The sequence below is a fragment of the Nicrophorus vespilloides genome, unplaced genomic scaffold, assembly GCF_001412225.1.
Source record: "Nicrophorus vespilloides isolate i.1.1-1 unplaced genomic scaffold, Nicve_v1.0, whole genome shotgun sequence".
In the NCBI taxonomy this organism is placed as follows: domain Eukaryota; kingdom Metazoa; phylum Arthropoda; class Insecta; order Coleoptera; family Silphidae; genus Nicrophorus; species Nicrophorus vespilloides.
The window spans coordinates 28,981-46,985 of record NW_017096912.1 but is presented as its reverse complement, the minus strand read 5'-3'; the positions used below and the strand labels follow the sequence as shown (position 1 = coordinate 46,985).

Below are 18,005 nucleotides of genomic sequence, written 5' to 3'. Positions count from 1 at the left end.
TATAAGTAAAAAAAAATAAAGTAGAATTACAACATTATTAAATTGTTTCATTCATAAACCATTCTTCATATTTTATTTATAGTAATTATATTTTTTGGAGTTATCCAGGATTGAATTGCTGATGATTAAGTAATAATAGAGATTTGTAATTATAAAATTTTCTTATTCTTTATTTAAAATACAGAGACAGAATCACCGTTCGTTCGTCCATCTTAAATAACGGTGGGCGCCTCTTTTAATTAGCATCAGAACCAATCAGAACATCTGATGATTAGCTTAAAAATTACATTAGTTATTTATAAAATTAAGTAGCTGCATTTACTTATCAATTACGTAATATGTACACAAATAGAGAATTTGAGATCTTACATACAATAATATCTATATATTATAACATAAAAAAAAATAATGTATTTGAACATAATATCACAATTTTCCTTTCATTTAAATAGTAGTTGTAGTTATGTTACTAATTTAGGGCGCTACGTTTTGGGCTTAAATCTAGACATGTAAAATTCGCAGTCCGCGCAATAGAGAGTTGCGGAGGAGACGGTCTTTTTTCTACATAAATTACACTTTACACCTTTGTTCACGTTGTTCATGATGTTGGTGTTGTTGTTGATATTATTGTTCATGTTGTTGTTGACAATGATTGGGGTGACAATGGCCTTGGGCGTCGGCGATTCGGCGCCGCCCTTTGTGCCAGGTTCGAAGCTGACTTGTTTCTTTAAGAGTTGTTTGGGAGGGAGCGTCTGCAGGTAGGGAGATATCTGTTCAGGGGTAGTCTTGTAGCCGTTGGGAGGAGGAACTCGTAGGTACGGGGACGTTTGCTGTTCTTGCGGTGGAAAGTTTTGGGGAGGGACGCGTTGATAAGGTGAATTATCGTTGTAATCTTGTGGGATTCTTTGGTAAGGAGATGTTGAATTAGGATCTGCGATGTTCTGCGGTCGTTGGGCGGGATAATCCTGGGGCATCGGCACTCTTTGATATTGTGGGTACTGGTAAGGTATCCTTTGATTGTTGTAGCTCTGAGTGGATGGTGAAGGAGACGGGGGATGCTGGTAAATCGGAGCCTGCTGATAGTTGAGGGTCGGCGATTGTCGCACCGGATATTTCTGCATTTGGGCGTACTGCTCCTGCTGCTGGTACCTATTGTACTGTCTGTAATTGTTCTGAGGACTGGTCCCATACAACTGTTGGTACCTTTGATCCATCTGCGGCGGGTTTTGAATGATGTAATCGCGTTCCTCCCGCGACAAACTGGTCTGCATGCCCGCCGGTCTCGACAGAAGATTGTCAAGAGAGTTTTGTCTCACGTACATCTGATTCATCGGCGGATAATTCTGTTGTTGCTGCTGCTGCTGTAGTGGCTGCTGTGGGCTGTAGTTAATTTGCTCTCCATTGTATTGAGGCATCCTCCTCACATCTTGTTGCGGCGAATAAGTTTGTTGATCCACATAGTTCATCTTTCCAACATACGTGGGTTCTTCTTCCACCTCCTTCTCATCGTTTTCCTTTCTCATCTCAATCTCGCGTAAAGACATGATCTCCTGTCTAATTGCAGCTGCTTCCGGTTTATGGATTGCGCTCCTCAAGACCCGCTCCAAAATCGGATTCGGTATGTAACTATCATCCTCTTGCTCTTCAGCTGTAGCCACCAAGATAACTTGATCGCAAAACGAAACGCTTTTCTTCTTAGCCAATTTCCTCTTGCTATCGTTATCTTCAGGGTGAAGAGTTTTCTGCACGACAGCGTTCAACATTTCAACTTCTCTGATCTCTTGAGCGATTTGCTCGGGTGCTACGAAATTGCTAGTGTCGTTTTCATCACGTTTCTTCAACGATAAAACGCCAGTCTGCACGGTATTGTCGGCTTTGTAGTTTTGGAAATATTGAGCCGCTTCGTATTTCGTTTCAGGGATGTTTTCGAAACGCGAGGCTAAGTCTTTAACGGAAGTGATCTTGGCTTCGCTTTGGATCGGCTCGCAAGAAATTTTATTTATCATCATTTGCTGATTGGGATCCACGTTCGGATCAGCGTTTCTTTTCATTCGTAAAGCTGCTTGCTTGGCCTGCAATTCTCTTAGCCAATTCTCTCCACTCGACTGTTTCACTTCTGTGTGAGGCAAATGGTCTTGCGAGAGTATCTCTTGCCGTTTATTTTGCAGTTGTGCTAGAAGCGAGTTAGGAGTGGCTTCGAGCGATGGGAGATATTCATCTAAAGCACTTAGATCCAAAGGTGGCGGAGGTGGAGGGAATTCTTCGCTTGGTTGGCGCGAGTGCATTGCGGAAACTGCCGGACTCGGATAAGGAGGTAAATCCATACTTGGGACGAAGCAATCGACTTCGTCTACTCCGCTATCGATCTGATAGGAGGGCTGTTTTGCTGGACTCTGCTCCTGATGGACGTCGGCCGTAGTTATCACCGTGTTGATCACTGTGTTGTGATTCTGGTAGATCTCGTAGTTGTTCTGATAGTAGTTGGTGTCTTGCGGAAGCGAATACATGGGTCGCACACTCTTCTCTTCTTCTCCGCCGTTTAATAACTTAGACTTGCTAAGCTGGGAAGTCGTTCTGAGTGGCGGAGGCGGCGGAACTTTGGCGGCCGTCAGCACCTTTCCGGCGTTCCCGTGGAAGCTCTTCCTCATCAACTTACTGCGCTCCAGATTCGGATTGGTGCTGTTGAACTCCAAGTGTCCCTCCGACAAATACCCACTGATGGTGCTTGTCTCCGTTTTCTGTACACCTAAACCACTATCATCCACGGAAACCGGTTTCTCTTCAACCTTATCCCCTCCTTCGGTCAAATCCGGCATACTTCTGTTCTTCCTCCTAATCAAACCGCCCATCAATAATTTCCTCCTGATCTTGTGCTGCTTCTTTCCACTTTTATCTTTTTTATCCTCCTTCTCTTCCTTGTTCTTCTCGCGTTTTAGAGTATCTTTGGTGTTCGACAAGGTTTCCGGCGCTAACGAGAAATCTTTGGACAATTTCAACCTGTCCTCACTCCTGGACCGTTTTTCCTTAATTTTGTTAGCTTCCTTATTGCGAGACCGCGAAAAAATACTTCGCGTTTCCCTTTCCGGCGGTTTGTCGTAAATCATGTACTCCTCATCTTCAATGTTCACGCTGCTCATCTTATTCTTTAAGTCTTTTTTCTTGGGCAGAGTCGCGTAAATCTCGATGTTCTTAATGGGAGCCTTTTCCGGTTGAGACACCGGAAGTGCGTTCAAGAGTTCCCTGCTGTTTTGCCGTGAATGCATGCCCTTCTCGCGGGAATTCTGCCGCGAATGACGTCCGCTTCCGCTGCTTCCTTCGCGCGTATGCCGAATCTCGATGGGATTCTCTTTAGGTGCTGGATTCTGCGTTTGAGTCATCCTGCGATGCAAACTTCTTGCGCGCATTATGCAAGTGCTATGTTTCATCATCGCCAATGTGAGAGTTTGCTGATTATTGTAAGGCGCATTCATTGCAGCTCTGGCCTTTGTTGCTGCTGCGTTGCATAAAGCCAAAGCTAAGACCAAATCGTGCTTATCTTCCAATTGCCGAGATGTGCTTAACAGTTCATCGGCTTCGTCGCAAAGTTCATCGCAGCTGGGCATCGAGACGCGCTGTTGGACATTGCTGTAGTCTTCAGGGATTTTGGCCAAGTGTCCCATTTTCATTAAATGCTGAATCGTGGACATGGTAGAACTATCGTTCGAGGATAACGAGTAGGAATCGTATCCGGCATCGTAGACACCGCTGCTTCCGCTTGAACAGTCGCTCTTCCCTCTGGTTGGGCTTCCTGGGAGACTTCCATTCCCATGTGGCATTTTACCCACCAAATACAAATACGGATTTTCCATCGTTGTTGATGATGAGGACGAGGCGCTATTCCTATCTCCGCTCCAATTACCGGAATCTCTTCGCCTCGCTACGTTAAGATGTTCTGGGATATTAATTCCATCCGTATTCGATGAGCTATTACTCAACGTTCTGTGGATGTTCACCTGCGGTTTAGCGAATTGTTGCATGCTTAAGACGTTTTCCACAGTTTTACGTGTTATGTATTCAGCCTCTTTGCCCATATCACCATCGACCTCATCAACACCGTTCAATCCGTAAATATTATCTTGTATAACCGAAAGGTTTTGATATTCGTTCAAATTCTTTAGGAGAGGTGGCGTCTGCGCCAAAGTCCTATCTGGGTTGGGCGTTATGGCTCTTCGAGTGTTACCAATGTTTGGTTTCTCGGGACTCGGGGTAATCGATCTCCTTAGAGTCCTTTTGTTGTCGTTACCATTAAAAGGCGTTATTTGTTTAGGAGCGTTTTCCGTGCAAACAGGACTGCCTCCCGGGACCGCGTATAAAAGTAGAAGAGGTTGATATCTTCCTCTCCTGCATTTCTCAACGACTTGATCCCACCTAGGCCCAACCTCTCTAACGGTCGCATCATCGAAGTAGATCCACACCCTCAGCTTCGTGTGAAAGAAAAACGTCGAGTAATGTTTTCCGTAGTAAGTCACGACTCCGACCAAATTGTGAGTGGTCATATCAGCCCATCTGTTATCGACGACGCTGTGGAAGACATCGCTTAGTCTCAGCGTTGTACCGACTGTGGCGAAGACGTCCATGATGTGCTCCAGAGTAGGACGCTCCGAATCCCATACAATGCCCACGGAAACTATTTCCGGTCTGTTCATCAGGGTACGGCAGATTTGAATCTTCGCGCCGCAAGAGCTCTGTACAGAATTCAAGTTAATTAATTAATTGTTTATTTAATTGGATGAGCGTCGTTTCACTTACGGGACAATCTCTGATATCGCCCATACTTCCGGCCTTCTTGAGCAAAAGCCCAAAAGTATCCTGGATCCCGATATTGGTAGAATTCATGCTCTGCCTGACCTGTGTTGTGAGAGCGGAAGCGGACACGTAATGAACCATCTGCAAACGGCGGACAAAAAAAAAACGTACGTACAGTTAATGAATGTAATTACAAACGCAAGTGCAGTTGTTATTTGAATTGTTCGAGGAGATGAGCGCATCGCGACTCAAGATCCAAGGCTAATGCGATGTTTACCTGAGTAAAGGATAGAGGTTCAGAGGTGGCGTTGCACGCTCCGCAGATGCTTTGCTCCACCAAAGTCATGGCGAACTTCTGGTGCGGAATGCAGTGTCTAGCGTTGCACATATCCTCGGCTTCACCATGCGCGATATGCATATGGATCCGCAGCAGCATATTTTCGAAGCACTCGGCGGCGTCGTCCATGAAGCCCAGCTGAAACCTTTGCTGGTCGAAGAAGCTTTCAGCGAGCGCCCTTCGAAGGGCGTCGGGTGGCAAAGCCGTCTCATGGCTGAACTGGAGTTGCGAGAAGAGTTCCTGGAAAGGAAAAAAAATACAATTTACTATTTGTCGTAGAAATTAACTGTAAATGGGCCCAACCCAAACAGACGACACCATGTCCTAACCATTAGACATCCGCGGCACGGAATTCACTGGAATTCGCTCGCCTTTGTATTCGCAACGCTCTTCAAACAACACTTATGAAAATCATTTTCACACATCCTAGTAATGAATCAACAGAGCAATTCTTTTACTAATTACTAGGTAATAACCATAACATGCAAATACTCCTACTTACATAAACAAATATAATATGTACATTCGAAACATATGTTTAGAAGAGAGCAGTCAATTTACCATGTAACGAGTTACAGAGAAAAAAAAACTTCAGTTATGCAGATTCAAAGTGTAGACGTCTAGATGAGATCAATAGATGTAATAATATATCCAAACAAAAGATCTAGGTTACGGAGTATTATAATGTACAGATTGGAGAGAAAAAAAAATTAATGAACTATTAACGTTGCGAAAAGGAGACAAGACATAGCGTAATACGCTTTTAATTGTTGGCTTTCTTGAGTTGTCCAAGGTTCAAAGTTGATTGGAATTTCCGTTATAAACCCGAGCCAACCTACTTCTGCTCCGGCAGAGAGACCACCATTCGTTCGTTCCATCCATGCATCGTCTCTCGGAAGTGAAGAGCATAATGGTATGTGAATTTACGTGGAAAGAAAGAGTCCGCAGCATTCGTCTACCTGCAAGGCGAGTTATCGCCGCGGGCCGCATTGCCCCCAAAAAAAAGAAGCGGACCCAGAAGAGCGCTCGCTGCTTTACGTAACCCGATTTTCAGACTTTTAAATTTCCAGTCAGCAAGCAGCGGATCAATCTTTGTTTAAACCGAATTGAATTTTTCTTCAATAGAAATTTTTGGTGGTAAATTGAGTGTATCCATATTTTGTAATTGTTCCCGTTGCAGGTCAGATATCTGAGTCAGAAAGCTGTGACTGTTCGTTCTTCGAAATACGAAGACAAAGTTGAAAATGATAAATGGAACGGTCATATTTTTTGGAGCCGCTGCATAAAAGCGCTCTCGGCTCTCTATTCTCGATAAAAGTCATGGTCACGTCAAGAGCCTTTGCGTTTCTTTTGTTCACATTTACTATTTTTTTTTTCTTATGTCCTATTAGTTGTAATAAATAAATGTATGAAAAGTTCACACGAGTTATGAAAGGTAATTGCATATTAAATAGCGTACGAGAAGAGGTTCAAACACAAAACAACATAAATTTTAAATTTACCTCAACCGACATTTATTAATTAACAATCAGTTAACTTTTACTTTATTCACAAATCCATTTTTTTTTTAAACTTAAGAATTAAACTTGAAGCACCTGGTTCATGTTAAAGATTACGCATTTCCTTAGTTGCAAGATAAAGGTAAATTCCCATGGAAACCCATATAAATATGCATCTGCTGTAGTTCTAAATCCCATTCTCAGGAAAGGTATATCAAAGAAAAGTCCTAATCCTCGAACACATTTTATTTTTTTTTTATTTTGATCTGCAGGTAAGAAGTCTTAACTTTGAGTTTAGAGAAAATATATCATCTGTTAAGTTAACTTAGTGGTCGGCAATCTGCGGCTCCGAAACGGCTCTTATAATGAGATATCAAAGCGATTGCCGATCCCTGAGTTAACCCTTCCTTCCATCTAGATTAGTCCCAAAATAGGAACATTAGTTACGCATTTTAAACAAATTTAATATTCAAAATCCATTAAAAACCCACTAAGTGTGATCACCTGTTGAATGTTGAATCGGTCATTAGACTAGACTTTGAGGTTGTTAAATGACAAAAGTCCATGACTTATTTAAATGCAATTAATACACAATACATTTATATATCGCAGATATTATACACTAAAATTAATATTCACAAATCTTGAATGCATTCCGCCTACATGTTGCAAACCTATTATATAACTTTTTTTTTTAAATAAAAGTCAACATTCCATTGTATTAACGAATCAGAGAATAAAAAAAAATAATGCTGCAACGTATAGTTGACCCTGGTTATTATAAGAAATGTTGAAAAAGTTTCATGAAATTTCAACCTTTCCATGCACGAAGGTTGCACCGCACCCGAGCTTCAACGCCAATTTCTCAATACGTTCGTGTGCGTACGTTAATTGTAATTAGTTTACTAAGAATCGAAGCAATCAATTCAAGATTTGAATATGTAAAGTTAATATGTTATCACATAATTATTGGTTTTATAAACATGATAATGTGTCTAGTAAATATAAATAATATTTACATGCGCCTATAAGTTTATTCACTCGAATCACGCGTATTATATACGAGTCTGCAGACACGTAAAATGCCATTACGTTGTTAGAATAACTGACAGTATTTGTACGTACATTTACGCTTTTGAGTAAGAACCTTGCATATTTTAATAATAAACATCAGTTGATTTTGTTTGTTGTTATTCAAATGTACGTGGAGTTGGTTTCCTCTCGGCGCAGCCTACATTGCATATTTAGTTGTTTACCTTTCCATTTCCACTTCAATCATCCCTTGATGTTTCACGTTGAATAACTTATTAGATCAATTATAATTGTTCAAAGTCAACAAAACAAAACATTTATAGTATGAAATCAAACTAAATATTTACGTAAATGTTGTAACAATGATCAGAACTGTACAAAATATCTAAACAAAAGTAATTTTCTCCATATTTGTACAATGAATACATATTTTTATCAATAAATATAATGAAATTGCGAATGACTAAAACTGTATATTTTTTTTGTGTGAATTTTACCTTTACCAGGTAAATTTATAATGAGAATATAACTGGATATACAAGACGCTGCATTAACAAACGCTTTGCTCCGCTTGAATACGAATCGTCGAAGCGCCGTTACTTTTTTTTTATATATTCAATTTAATTATAATATTGTATAGAAACGCTTTGAATAAAAAAGTATAATAATTTAAGAAAATTTTAAATCTATGAAGAATCAAATAGATTAAGATATATAGAAATTGTAATTCATATAACAAAGAAAACACAAACTTTTATAACAGATTTTCATAACTTTTCGGTTATAATGAAACGTAAATCAACAAATACAGAAATGTTCAAAAATTGTATAAACTATAGGTATATAAAAAAAGACATAGATGTTTGAGAACGTTATATAATAACTTTTATATTTATTTATAATAATGCACTTTCAATAAACTAATTAATAAGAATGTTTGGTTTTTAAGAGTTGTCTATATGCTATAGGTATGAAAGAAAACAAATAAGAACAAATCTGTTTTGAGAAATGGATAAATTTTTAGGGGTTGTAAAGTAAGACAAAGAAAGCACGAAATTATGATTTGGAACGTGAGGTTTTCGTAATACCTTTTCGGTTAATGGGTTTTTCTGAGGCGAGTGAGAGATCTTTCTGATTTTATACCTGAGTCACGAAAGTCCCGCTCTCCGAGGTAGGTAATTGATTCTTAGAAAATAAGGAAAAGGTACGGCAGAAGAAAGACGCGGCGAGTAGGAGGTCATCCCGCATCTCTCTCTTAAAAGGGCATTGCTATTTAAATTTCATCAAAAAAAAAACCCTCCATCACACTCACTCTGAATCCTTTAATCAAATTATCCTCATTGACGCTGTGGCCGTTCGATGCGTTAGTAATAATAATATCCTTATTGTTGTTATCCTCGATAATAACCGGTGCTGTTGTATTCGCGGTTGTGATCGGCGACTGCTGTCGTTTCTGCTGCTCCTGTTGCTGCACCGCGACCGTCGCGGGCTTTTTGTATCTAAACTTGTTGATCATATCGGAAGACACAGCACTGGTACACCTGAAGAGTTCATACCACAAGAAAACAACTCGGGAGAGGATCAACGCACGAACTCACATATACACATATACAAAGATCGGACGGACACACCTTTCTCTCAGCGCTCTTCACGTAAGACTGAAACTTTCAAACGCTCCGCTCTTGTAACCAACGCAAGAGCACTCTCCTCAACGCGTGGGCATTCGCAAAGTTACCACGCAGCACAGGTAGGTAACTTACCTTGAGGTAACTTGCCTGACTACACACACAAAAGGCACACATTTCCTCAAAAATAAGCCTGAAGGGTGGACAGCACAAAAGAAACCCCATTCCTCAAAAACTTTTTTTTTTATCCTTCGCACAGATTATGAACCACCCCTGTTTTCTTTTTTTATTCCATCCGAAGAATGATCATAAATTTTTTAAAGCACTCTACGTGACCAATAAAATTCTGTTGAACATAATCCAGAACACGTAGTTCTCTATTTCCACCTGAATTCATTCCTCCAAGTCACCCTTTTGCAATGAACATAATTTTATGAGAATTTTACGTGACTCTTTCTGTTTATTAACAATTTGGAACCTTCAATTTTCTTTACTTGTTTTTCCCATCAAATTTTACTTTGTCAACAGTATTATTCAATAAAAATAACTAATTAACAATTTGTCAAATTACACTTATTTCAATACGTTTTTACTTCAATTTCAGTTCCATTTTACTGATTTTTCCTATTCAATTTACGTGACTACTAAAAAATTCTACAAATTAAATTCATAACACGTATTTCACTAATATTCATTTGATCCTGAATTTTCTGTTCTATTTCATAAATTTTTCCATTAAATTTTTCAATTTCTTTTCCTGAAATTTCATCTGACTAATAAACTATTAGTCAAACAAAAATCGTAACTCGTATTTCATTATTTTTTCACCTAAATTTCCTTCAATTTGTATAATAATAAAAAAAAAATCAGGAAACAATAGAGTTTCACTAGATAATAGCATTCCATAATTTACGCATCTAAAAATAGAAGTCCCTAAAAGCTTCTGCTTTCTCAAAACGCTCGCGCTCTATTTTTGGTCTCATTCTCGCTATTTTTAATCGGACAATCTCACGCCGAGAAACTTTGCACAAATAATCGTAAATATAACTACGACTCCTTTTAGAAACATCATACGCCTGCTTAACCTTTTCTATTAACGTATTGAATAATGAATAATTATACTCTCGAGTGTTGTGTTTATTACAGACTGTTTACAATTGCCGCCCTTTTTTTTGTGTACAGAAACATATCCTTCATAATATTTAGAATTATTTAATACACATTATATAATATTTAATATAATCATTACATGTAACAGCGTTTCTCAACTTTAAAAAAAAATGACACTTTGATACAAGTTGACAGCTGTCGTCTTTTGAAAAACGTCAATCATAATATTCAATGGTTGCTATTACAACTACGTCTCAATTGATATAATATAAAAAAATGACATTTTGACACAAGTTGACAGCTGTCACCTTTTTAAAACGTCAATCATAATATTCAATGGTTGCTATTACTTGCTATTATTATATAAAACTATAATTGAATAATTATAATTTAAGAACAAACTTTTTATAGGAATATTTAATAAAATCACTATATGTAACAACGTTTGTCAACCTTTTTCTTACTCGACCCAAAATATCAGTATAACTACATCTCAATTGTTATAATATAAAAAAATGACATTTTGACACAAGTTGACAGCTGTCATTCTTTTAAAACTGTCAATCATAATATTCAATGTCTACTATTATTTGCTATTATTATATAAATCTAGAATTTAAGAACAAACTTGTTATAGGAATATTTAATATAATCACTATATGTAACCGAGTTTCTCAACCTTTTGCAGTAGAACTACGTCTCAATTGATATAATATAAAAAAATGACATTTTGACATCTTTTAAAACTGTCAATCATAATATTCAATGTCTACTATTATTTGCTATTATTATATAAATCTAGAATTTAAGAAGAAACTTGTAATAAAATAATTAATATTATTAACATTAATTATTTATAATATAACATATTTGACACTGCGTCAAAAGTGACAGCTGTCACTTTTTGAAAAACGCCAATCATTTACAAGTTATTATTATATAAGTCTATAATTGTATAACTACAAGTTAAGAACAAATTTGTTATATGAATAAAAATTGTATAAAATAATGCAACAACAATTAATAAAACGGTTACATTTTAATTGATACATCAAAGTCTGACGTTCTTTACGACTTTTTCCTTTTGCGTACAGTTATTAAACATTTTTATGTTAATGTTATAATATAATACGATAAATTATACACACCTATTTGTTATTTATTAAATTTCCTATAAATATCGGAACTAATAATATTTGCAATTTTTATTAGATTTTTGCTTCCACTTTCTATAAGATTCTTTATAACAAAATCGTTCAAAATTAGGAAAATATATAGAATATTGTTGTTTTTAATCAATTTTAACTAACAAATAAAAATTTGATGACTTTTTGATTTAAAAGATTTTTTTATAGTAAATATTAAACCAACAATTTATTTAAAATGAGAATAATATTACAATTTTAGTGAAGTTTACAAAGTTAGAAAGTGTTCCAAATTACCAAGAAACCAGCTCATATTATTTTATTCATGTAAAAGTAGCAAACAAAACTGTGTATCTCAAATGAAAACACTACAAATTCTTGTCTACATTACTCGTAAACAACACAACGAAACTGGTTAGTCTGCTTCTTTAATTGTTACGAGTAATAAGATCAAATATGCAATGGATTTATGAATTATGTATACTAAAAGATGACTAACTATGATTGTACACATTTAAAAAAAAATATTTATTTAAAAAAGCAAAATTTACAAGAACAGATGGATAATATTTATTATATACAACGCTCATTATATAACAAAGAGCTGATGGCCATATGTCTTTTTACACGGAGGAAAAGTTCTTCATATTTCAAGGATTTTACAATTACATTAGATTTCAAGAAATTCGTCAAATCTTAATGTTTTTATTTATAATTTTCAAATTATTTTAAGAATCAATAACAAATTTTAATTATTAAGTTCTTTTTTTTATCAGAAGATATCTGGTTTCTTTAGTTTTCTTATATTATTAAAAAACAGAAGATTTTTCAGATTTACTCAAATAAACATGTTTTTCTGTATGAAAATAATTTTTGTTGTTTAAAATCTTAGGAGTTATTTCTGAGATGTACTCATCATGGTATTAAAATAATTACCGTGTCATCCGCATACCTTATGTTGTTTATGCATTTTCGCATCTTCATTTATTCATGCGAGTTTTAATACTACAATCACGATTTCTAACTACGCAAGAAAAATGTAATTAGTAAAAACATCAACAATATTCATAAATATAAATATTCTGAAATTACAATTTACGTTTTCAAAAGAAACAAAAAAGTGTTAAAAGAATTATGAACTTAAATTTGTAATGTTAATATCGACTAATGACATAATCCCATGTATCGATTGCAAAATGACATTACTTAATGAAATAATTACATGGTAATTACAGACTGACTCTGAGGCACCCAAAAGAAAAAGTAATAAAGAGGAGGAACAAAACACGAGGAGAAAGTTTCGAAAATAAACTTAGGGAACATCATCGCATTGTTTCCATTGTAAAATGTCAGCGACTGTAGTGAAATTCATTTTTGGCTCGGATTCAAATATGAAATATCGCACCACCAAAAACGCATAAGTTTTGAACAATTTGCGTTGATTTAGTTTACATAAATTTTGTTCGTTGCATAATGAACACAACTATTTATGCCGCGCAAATACACAACTGGTATTTCTGCATTCCATAAATTATGCAACATTAAATATAATTGATGTTATATAATACAATGATATATTTGAACATTTCATAATATTGAAATAGAAAAATTAATGTTGTAAAAGAAACTGAGAAAAAATGTTTTTTTTATATAAGTAATTAAAGACAGAAAAGTATGAATATTTATTGTTATGGCTGTGTTTGCTTTTTATACACACTCAACTCTTGATTTACTTCGTGTTGATTTTAAGTGCACTTCTTGTGACCTCTCTAAGTTACATGTATAAACGATATAAATTGTTGCAAATTTCTCTATAAAAAGTCTTTAGATGGTCCAAATGAATCGAATTGAAGCGGGACAAAACACGAAGTCGGCTGTTAATTATAAACTGTGAGAGAAGAAAATCTCAAACGTTTAATTAAAATTCCTAGGGTCTTTTCTCTATTTTCGTTTTTGTTTTCTCTTCTTTTCGGTTTTCGTTTCGTTTTTCGTGCTGCTCTAATTTATTCCCAAGAACTCCTCATTGTTCCCGCATTTCACCAATGATGATGATGATGAGAAGAACCCGTTGGAAACGCGAAGAATTGTATCCTTCTTGTCGTGCGGTTCGTACGTTCTCCTTTGCTTTTTCCCGGGTTTCTCGTGTTGTTTTGTTTCCATCAGGGTTCAAATATTCGGAAAAAATGGAGAAATGCAAATGCGTACGTTCTATTTGTTGTTTATTAAATTTCCTATAAAATTAGGAAGTAATAACATTTGCAATTTTATTAGATTTTTTGCTTCAATTTTATATAAGATTTCTCAATCCATTAACTTTGTTAGAAAAAATCATATTTGATTTAAAGATTATTTTAGTTATTATATTTACAATGAGATTAATAATACAATTTGTAAAAGAAAATGAAAAAAAAGAATGTTTTTTTTTTATAAGTAATTAAAGACAGAAAAATATGAATATTTGTAAAACTACATAATTAAATAAGGATACTAAAATATAATTGTAGTCGGTATGTTATAAAGTAAACATTAAAGAACTAGTTTATAAAAAATGAACGGTTTCTGATCACGGTCTTCGAACTAGATGATAAAAATAATATTTCACATTTTAGTATGCACCAATTCACGTGATAAGTGTTAATAGCTCGAGCACATAGCATGTATTTTTGTTTGTTTTTTTGGTCGAAGCTTTTGCCATATGAATAATTCCAATGTCGGCAATCCGTCGAACGTCTTGCAAAATAAATTCCAATTTCCTTCGCAAAATCGTTACGACACGCGTAACTGAGTCGTTAAATCATGCTAATTTAACCTTTACTACAATTTTAATTATCATTAAATGATTTATAATCAACTGTTTATAGCATAAAACAATTATTTCTAGACTATTAAATCTTATTTGAGAGGTATTATTTTGGATTATAAAACCATATATTTCAGATTATTTATTCAGATTGAGACATATTACAAAATTTATTATTTATTTAAAGGTGCATGCCCCTATAAGCCTTAGCTCTTTCGGCATTTTGATGGTTACAATTTAAAAAAAATAGAAAAAAAGTTTACATAAAAGTTTTATATGGTTTGGTATGTGAGTGAGTGTTTTGAGATGTTTGATTGTGGGGAGATTGTTGTGTGTCTGAGTTTTTGTTTGCAGATGAAGTATGTGTAGAAGAGTGTTTGTGAAGGGGTTACCTGGTGATTTTGTGGTGATTGAATGCTGGATTGATGGTTTCTGCAAGTGCGGTGAGGATCGGATCTTCGTAATTTGTACATATTGCAAGTATTGCAAGTATTGCCGGAGGGAATGGAATTTTAATTTGGGGTTTCCGAGCAAGACATTTTCCTGAAGGGAGGTGAAATAGTTAAGATGTGTGGTGTTCTTTGGGGTTTTTATTAGGTTATAGAGATGTTCTGGATGGGAAGAGCAGGATTTTAAGTATTACTTTTCTTTCGAATTGCAGGAGCCTTTAAATTAAATGTGGATGAGTGATTGGGTATGTGATCACTGGGCGGATAAATGTGTGGTATGTGTGTAGTTATGAAACCAAATGAATAGAGACAAAATGTAAAATATTATACAATGTTTTAAGTAAATTTAGTCCTTATAAAATATTGAGATAAATTAGTCAAAATTGTAAAAAATATTACAATATTTTGTCATCACTTTTATCTAACTGAAGCAAATTGTGATTCTATTGTAGTAAGTTTACAGGTTTATCTAAAACGCATCTCAAGGTAAAGATAGGCTTTGAGTACGGATTTTGGTCTGTGAATTGGCATCAATAGGATGGAAACAAAGAATTAAGTTCTCTAAACTGATTGTTGTGAATACAATGAAGTACAAACAGAGTTAATGGAGGATGCAGACACAGGAAGTGATTGCAGACATCGAGAGGTCGGATTCGATGAGATCAGGTAGACTGTAAAGAGTGACGGAAATCTCTTACCTGTCCATTAGATAAGAACGGTCACTGTTCTCAATTGATCTCGTTAATTGCGAACGGTTCGAAATATTAAGTGGAAACAAATGTTGCCCATATACAAATACCAGATCATATATAGTTCCGAAATCGGGTTACCGACTTACGCAACCGTTTGAATCACTCGCAAAACGGTCCTTTGTTATATAAAATAAATATACGTGCATTATTATTGCACAAGAGAAACGTGACCGGTAAATCTATTCGAGAAAAGTTTATCTCTTTGGCGCCGACTCGAACGTTTTCCTTGCGACATTTCACCGTGGAAGGAAGGAAAAAGCCTTAAAAAAAAAGTAGCCGACGTCTGGCGCCGATTTCAACAATTGTTCTTCTCGAGTGGGCCCAGCGCCCACTGATTTTTTTTTTAATCCGTAGAAGAAGAATAACAAACTCGGCAGGTTCTCCTTGACTTTGATGAGTTTCAATTAAAATTTACTGCGAAGCTAATTGCGATTCCTTAGCTTCTTCTTGGCGGGAAATCTTCGCTGTATGCAGCATAGACGAGTTGCTAGAGTTTGTGGTTACCCTTGACCGTGGCTCGTGCATCGCACCATCATCAAGCACAAAGAAAAACCTAGCTAGACTCGAGCTTTCAACTTCAACATCTTCGCGCATCGGAATCGACTCTCATTACTTTTTTTTCTTCTTCTTCTTTCATGTTTACCATGCAAGCAAATGGTTATGATTTACCTTAGTTTATTGGACGCTCATGGTTTACCATTTATTGATGCCAATTTATGTGCAGACACAGTTACATTTACTTTCACCTACTCGAAACATTATGTGTAATAGTAATACACTTAAGTGATTTGCGTGCTTTGCGTAGTCGTAAACTGGTAGCATCAAAACCAGAAACCGCAGTTTACAAGAATATAAATTACAATATTTTATTCATTTCAACATTACAAGAAAATATGTTTACAAAATCTTTAAGAAAACTATCTAAATTCTTATACAAAGAAAATATGTTTAATTTCTTTGTTCGAATTCATCCAAGTTAAAAATTACGTATTTTTTTATATTCCTTGAATCTTGATTTATACAAACTACTAAAATGGTTGTTTTTTTTATTGTAGTTTTAATATTAATTGAAAATTTATTAATTTTAACTAAAGTTATACCAATAAGTAATCAAAGTTTAGATAAGATTATGTAATTTTTTTTGTTTTTGACATTTCAATTTTGAGTTATACAAACATTATTTATAATTGAGCTAAATATTAAAATTTAAGTTAAGTACTTTTGTAATCTTATGTATTTCCTTATTTCCATATCAACAAACTACAAAAACTGTAGTTAATTTTACGTTTTTTTATATAAAAATATAGAAATCTCTCCTTGAAAACTGGTGTGTTGATTTCTTTAAATAAAAAGGTGCGTCTTATGGTCCGAAAACAAGTTGATTAATTGAAATTAAGCTCATATAATTGAGTAATCAATTTCATTTTGAGATTTGAATATAAAACAATACTAAGAACAGTCTGAGTCGGTTTTGAAACAACAGAACATGTGCAGGCAGCTACAAACGTAGATCAAACAATGCATTATCAAGCAAACTCGATGACGTAATCTCGGCTTAGTACAAAGCGGTACACCTATTTACTTATCATTAGTGCAGTTCAAGTAAAACTGATTATTTTCACGAAACAGGTCTCGAGATGAACGTTTCCACCGAGATGTGTTTAGTTTAGGGACAATAAAAAAAATGAAGCAGGTAATTTAATATTGTGGAAATGCAAAACTTTGGCTTGTGCGCGCTTATGTGTGAGTCAACTTTGGGGTTAGATAAAAGTGTTTTCTTTTACTATTTTTCCCACTTTACTTGTATTTACGTTGAGATATATACACACAAAGTACTCACTCTGTATCTCTCTCTCTCTCTACGTACACCGCAGCAGCGGCCGCAAAAACAAACAAAAGACACGAGACAAGACAACACGTTAAAATTTATTATTCACGCCTCGCTGATTTACTGCATCTAAACTTCAACCAAATAAAAGCAAACGAGAAATGCAGCGAAAATAATAAGAAAAAAACATATACACACAAGACGACGAAGAGGAAAACTGAAGCAATGTACATTTCACAGGCAATTAACACGGATTTGCTATTAACTTACTCACATCAAATCAACTATGATTTTTTTCATAATTTAAACTTATATACGCAATTTTTTCTGCTTAATCTTAACTTAATTTGTATTAAGACAAATAAAACGGATTAACTATGATCTTAATCTGATCCAATAAAAAAATAATTGTGAATTTGTCTAAAAAATGTATGTTTTTTATTCTATTGTATTTTTTTGTTTCTTAACAAAAAAGAAAATTATTCAATTAGTTTATATAAAATATACGTTTTTTTAAACAAATTGATGCATTGTATGAAATGGACACGTATTTTTGTTGCTTGCGTATTTTAGTATTGATGTTGCGAATATATTCGTCATAAGTGCTATGCAATACAAGAGACTATGACGAATATACATGACA

At 35.1% G+C, this 18,005-nt stretch overlaps 1 protein-coding gene across 2 annotated transcripts in view; it reads right to left on the bottom strand.

Annotated features, from left to right (window-relative positions):
- Positions 1 to 180: 180 nt before the first annotated feature.
- Positions 181 to 18,005, bottom strand: part of LOC108558450 — a 40,624-nt gene continuing 22,799 nt past the window's right edge. Inside the window, exons 1-4 of one of the 2 annotated variants that reach the window (XM_017915364.1) lie at positions 8,966 to 9,321; positions 5,063 to 5,362; positions 4,789 to 4,926; positions 181 to 4,724 (exon numbers count right to left, since the gene is read on the bottom strand). In XM_017915364.1, coding sequence (XP_017770853.1) covers positions 483 to 4,724; positions 4,789 to 4,926; positions 5,063 to 5,362; positions 8,966 to 9,169 — 4,884 coding nt within the window. In that variant the 5' untranslated portion in view covers positions 9,170 to 9,321 and the 3' untranslated portion in view covers positions 181 to 482. Of the gene's footprint in view, positions 4,725 to 4,788; positions 4,927 to 5,062; positions 5,363 to 8,965; positions 9,322 to 18,005 lie in introns of those variants that run through there. The other variant, XM_017915363.1, reaches the window with a different exon arrangement.